At 40.3% G+C, this 5,645-nt stretch overlaps 1 protein-coding gene and 1 pseudogene across 1 annotated transcript; both read right to left on the bottom strand.

Moving 5' to 3' along the window:
* Positions 1-448, bottom strand: part of LOC140923539 (uncharacterized) — a 1,123-nt pseudogene extending 675 nt beyond the window's left edge.
* A 1,622-nt stretch (positions 449-2,070) lies between these two features.
* Positions 2,071-3,459, bottom strand: LOC140923537 (DELTA-thalatoxin-Avl2a-like). Its single transcript, XM_073373614.1, has one exon. The coding sequence runs from the start codon at positions 3,457-3,459 to the stop codon at positions 2,071-2,073; it is 1,389 nt and encodes a 462-aa protein (XP_073229715.1).
* Between the last annotated feature and the right edge of the window lie 2,186 nt (positions 3,460-5,645).

Raw genomic sequence — 5,645 nt, 5'->3', positions numbered from 1 at the left:
GCTGTGCGTCTGTCTCTCCTAATCCATGGTGCTCAAAATAGTAGTGGACCTAACTGATTGTTGCGTTTGCCCCTTTCCCAGCAGAAGTGGCCTCATCTATGAGGAAATTGACTTGTCTTGGTAGGCCCTCGCACATAACTCCAAATATCCCACACTTCCGAGGAGTTTTGAAGTAGATTGGCCCAGGTTGCATGGGATTGCTGGGGATGTGGACCCGCTGGGCGTAATCAAAGGAATAGTGTACCGTGACATTTAAAGAGCAGGCTTCGTGGCTTTCACGGTCAAGTGCTGTTTCAGTGTCAATCGGTTTAAGAGCATTCTCAGAGTAGATACACGAGTTCCTATAGTATTCTCTTTCAGACCCGATTGCACTGTTACAGTTTTTCTTTACTTTGCAAAACAAACAGTCAACCGCGAGGTGACATAACTGTTGATATAAACCGCGCATTCTTGTTTTGCTTTTATGTAGCTTGTATAGTATCAACTATTTTTTCTAGGCTCGTGGTCATGATCCTATTCGTATTTCCCTTTTACTCATCACAGTCGTCATCAGAACGTTAACTCGGTCGATCACTTTTAATCTTCAGACGCTCTCTCTTACTCTGTCTTTGGAAACAAGCACTGAACTAGCAGTATTATTTATTTATTAATCAAAATAATGAAGAATACGAATGTTTGCTTCTGAGTTCCTTTTTGACGTACGGGAAGTTTTTTTGACGCAAATCTGTTTATAAAACCTGAGGATACTTATTTACATATCAACGGATTTTCACAAGCGCTCTTAAAACTGCGTCAATCTCGTCTAACAATTAATGTTCCATGATGATGATAAAGCATATTAACAAGGCACATCATTTTCCGCCACAAGAAATTGAAATGCCCCTGGAAAACGCAGAAACCATTTCGCTTTCCACGTACCAAGGGCGCCCAATATCAATTTTCGGAAAAACCATTTGAGATCTAGGATTTTCGAAACATTTGTTGTAAAATTTCTTGCTTGCCTGGCTGTCCTAGGATTTTCGAACATCTCAGTAAAAGATGGTATAACTGCCCATTTTAAACGGATTTTTACCCCAAAAAGCTCACTTAGAATTTTCGGGAGCCTTTTTTCTTCCTGAAATTTTCGAAAAGGTTAGTTTTGAACCCTATAATTTTCGGATTGCTGAACTTTCAGCTAGGGAATCCGAACAGATGAAAATTTTTTAGGGGATAAAAACTATATGCCTATATCTACCGTTCAAGTACTAAAATACGTTTAGCAATGCTATGTCTAAGTGGTTTTAAACTATATTCTCGTTGCATGGGTACCGATGACGTACCACTTGGTGCTATTGTCCTTCGTCGAATAAAAGTATTAAGACGCGGTAGTATTTAAAGCTTCACGCTTGTGGGACTGAGTATACATGCAAACGATTCCAATGAAAGTAACAGCTATACCAGCATTAAGAATCAACAATAGCTGCAAGTTCCGATTCGAAGTAAACACAATAAGACTTTTTGTAGGGGCTTTTTATCAAGATTGGCAAGAGTAGTTATTTACACTAAGTTTTCGAAACACGAATTTTATCGCATCAGATGTTCTCCTCCTCCTCCTCCTACTCCTACTCTCAACAACGCTTTCAGATCCTTTATTATTTTCCTGTTTCACCTTTAAATCTGGATACAATCGTCAACAAATAAGAAAGCGTCATTATGTTAATGCTCTGCCACGGCTACTCCAGTGCACAACCTACCAATGTACCTGCTACGGCTACTTTTAGAACACATCGATCAGTACTAGTAACTAATAAACACATCCTTTGGAAAATAAAAGTTACTACTAAGATGTTCGATCGAGCTGGCTTATCAGTCAAGAGTGTTGCTTGAGTAAACAAAACAAACTGTTCATTATAAGATAGAACGTAAATCAAAATACTGGAATATTCAGTTTTCAAAAAACTAAGATGGCACTTAAACAAAAAAAATTAAATCATGATTAAAAATCTAAGTTGGCAAATGTTTAAATGAAACTAGCGAACTAATATATGGCACGTCGTACTGAAACCACTATCCTAATGGTAGTCAACACGATCACAGTTCGTTCCTTGTTGTAGCTCTTTCTTGCTTTTGTTTAGGAGACTGGGCGGAAGCAACGTAAAGCGCGTACTTGCTGGATTGAGACCATATGGTTTTCCTTTCGGAGCTTGGGTGTTCGCAACCGCAGACAGAGCCCCAAACTTTCCAGTCGCATCCTTGCCAACCCCACCCGCCGCCGTAGTAAGGAGCAGCCTGCAATCGCGTTTTCCCTGTATTGCTGGTGACTGTATAGTAGCGGATGCAGGTGTCACCTTCACAGTTACACCAGACACCAATGTGATAGTGGCAATCACTGTAACTCTGGCATCCAGAAGGAGCAATAGTGCAGGAGTATTCTGGGTGTTCTGGTGTAGCTTCGTCAGTAAGGTCAAACTTCTGGAGGTCCATACCGTGTAAGTGGTTGTATGAGCAGCCAAAGTTCAAATACCCATTGTAGAAATATTCCATATTAACGGCTTTTATGAGAGCGGGTGTTCCAACGGATTTCTCCTGCAAGTATTCCCAGATAGGCATAAGGGTATACTCTATGAGGGCTGGGTGAGTTTCGCCTTCTCGCATGAACTGTTCAATAAGCTCGGCCGAACGATTGTAGAGTAGCCCGGCTCTCGTTTCTGCAGTTCCTCCCGTTACACTAAGAGAACTGCTCATTTCCATGTGGCTGACTTTTGAAATTTCCTCTTGAGTGATATTTGAACATGCTGAAACATTCAATGCTTTTGGATCCAAGGAACCGGCCAGGGATACACAGCTTTTGACCGTGAAGTCTCGTTCAGTGTACTTTTGTGTTTCTTCGGCAAAAGAGTACTCGATGATACTGGATCCGCGAGTTACGCCAGTGATGATGTGGCTACCCCACTTTTTGAGGAAAATCTGGTATTCTCGCCATGATTCGACTAGCCATGGTTTGCTGATGTTTGAAGCTAGTTTCTGGAAATCGTTCATAAACTGTGGTGATGGAGTTCCTTGCAGCAGACAGTCTTTCGACAGCAGCAGAATGTTGGCCTTTTCCTTCAGATCCAGGGACAAACCAGATACATCTCTCTTTGTGCTGCTGATACTTTTCGTTATGACATCCAAGGTAAATCCAAAGCTAAAGTCAGTTTGGAAGTTAGCTTGCAGTCCACTGGTGGTTGCAATGGAGCTATATAGCGCTGCTGTGTCTCTGTAATAATTGGTGTTTCTAACAGACTTGTGAAGTGGCTGATTCTGTATGCAATGCTCTTGGATAAAGGAAAACGGGTGGATGCCGCTGGGTACAGATCCTACTACATCTGTATCTGGGACATATATAGATTGCCCAAGAAAATAGGTGTCATTGCCAGCAGGCTGAGAGCTGCTTCCTACCAGGGTCAAAGAGACAAGGAATAGCACAACGTCGAACATTGTGTCGCATGAGTTAGAAAGTACTCAACTTACCAGCAATTGGCAAACCCTATATATGCAGCAGTGTAAACTAAATTTACTTTCTGACGTCAATTACGCGTTTCAGAAAGCAACGCAGGAACAAACAAGCTAACATTTACTTTCAAACTTACCAAACTGTGAACACTTAAAAATCTGTGTGGAATGTACATTGCGAGAAACAGCTGAAGAGAATCGGTGTGCTTCTGTCATGAAACATGTAGGGTTCACGGTTTCTCTTCGTTCATTTTAGTGACCTTATCTTACGTTTGGAGTTTCTGATTTTTCAACCACTATGCAGGGATAAAAATGGATGTAGCATAAACTGAAATATCAACATGGTGCCGCGAAAGCTTATTTTAATAAGTGCTGAAGAGTCGGTGTTGAGTATGAACTAAGACTTTTATTTGTATAGCACCCCGGAGCGGATTCCACTGCAGGACTTTTTCTTTACTTTGCAAAAACAACGGTCAACTGCGAGGTGACATTTTTGTTGATATAAACCGCGCAGTCTTGTTCTGCCTTTATGTAGCTTATATAGTATCTAGTATTTTTTTCTAGGCTCCTGATTATGATCCTATTCGTATTTCCCTCATACTCATCCCAGTCGTCATCAGAACGTTAACTTTGTCGGTTGCTTTTAATCTTCAGTCGTTCTCGCTTACTCTGTCTTTTGGAGCAACTACTGGACCAGCAGTTCTTTTTATTTATTTACTAATCTTTATTGATATTTTACAATAATTTAGATCACACATGTTTGATTGTGCCTTCCTTTCTGACGTACGGGAAGTTTTTTGACGCAAATCTGCTTAAAAAACCTGGTGATACTTGTATAGGTATTACCAGATTTTCAAAAGTCTTAACTCGAATCTATTTCCTGATTTTGAATACACGTGTCCAAGGAACCGCCATGTGTTTTAAGAAACAGAAGGAAACCTATTTACTTCTCTGGTTATGCATAGTAGTTCAAAAATCAGAAACCCCAAACGTAAGATCACGTGACTGAAATGAACTAAAAGAAACCGAGATACCTAAATTTTTCATGACAGAAGGAAACCAATTCTCTTCTGTGGTTTCTCCCAAGGAACATTCCATACATATTTTTGAGTGTTCACAGTATGGTAAGTTTGAAAGTAAATGTTACCTTGTTTGTTCCTATGTTCCTTTCTAACAAGCGTAATTGACGTCAGGAATTAGATTTACTTTAGACTTTTAAAAATGTAGTGCTTCATATGTAAGGTTTCTCAGTTGCTGGTAAGTTGAGTAACTGCTAATTCATTCGACACAATGTTCGACATTGTGATATTTCTTGTCACTGTGGCTTTTGTCGGGAGCAGCTTTCAGCCTGTTAACGATGAGACCTAACGACTGAAGAGTAAAAGTGACTGACCGAATTAACGTTCTGATGACGACTGTGATGAGTATAAGAGAAATACGAATAGGATCATGATCAGGAGCCTACAAAAAATCCTAGATACTATACAAGCTACATTAAGGCAGAACAAGAATGCGCGGTTCATATCAACAGTCATGTCACCTCGCGGTTGACCGCTTTTTTCTTTTTTTTTTTTTTTGAAAAGTAAAGAAAAAGTCCTACAGTGGAATCCACTCCGGGGTGCTATACAAATAAAAGTCTTAGCTCATACTCAGCACCGGCTCTTCAACACTTAATAAAATAAGCTTTCGCGGCAACATGTTGATATTTCAGTTTATGCTACATCCATTTTTATCCTTGCCTATAGCGGTTCAAAAATCAGCAACTCCAAACGTAAGATAACTTGACTGAAATAAACTAAGAGGAACCGAGAACCCTAAATGTTTCATGACAGAAGCAAACCGATTCTCTTCTGTGATTTCTCCCAATGAACATTCCACACATACTTTTGAGTGTTCACAGTTTGGTAAGTTTGAAAGTAAAGGGCGGTTTACACGGTACGATTTGTCGGCCGGACGGTGTCTGGGCGGAAATCTTGCGTGTATTGTAACAGCCGAAGAGCGACCGATTAGTGAATCCATGATTTTTTTTTTTTTGGCCAGAGATGTTTGGAAGGACAATTATCGGTAAACACCTTTTAGAAGCGCACGGTGACAAAAATTTTCTTAATGAGGGCCAATTTTCTGTTCTCAAGAAGTGCCGAGGGAAATTTGACTGCCTCGTTTATGAAATG

This window comes from Porites lutea, chromosome 13 (genome assembly GCF_958299795.1).
Source record: "Porites lutea chromosome 13, jaPorLute2.1, whole genome shotgun sequence".
Classification (NCBI taxonomy): Eukaryota; Metazoa; Cnidaria; class Anthozoa; order Scleractinia; family Poritidae; genus Porites; species Porites lutea.
The sequence above is the reverse complement of the archived record's forward strand: the minus strand, read 5'-3'. Positions and strand labels throughout refer to the sequence as shown.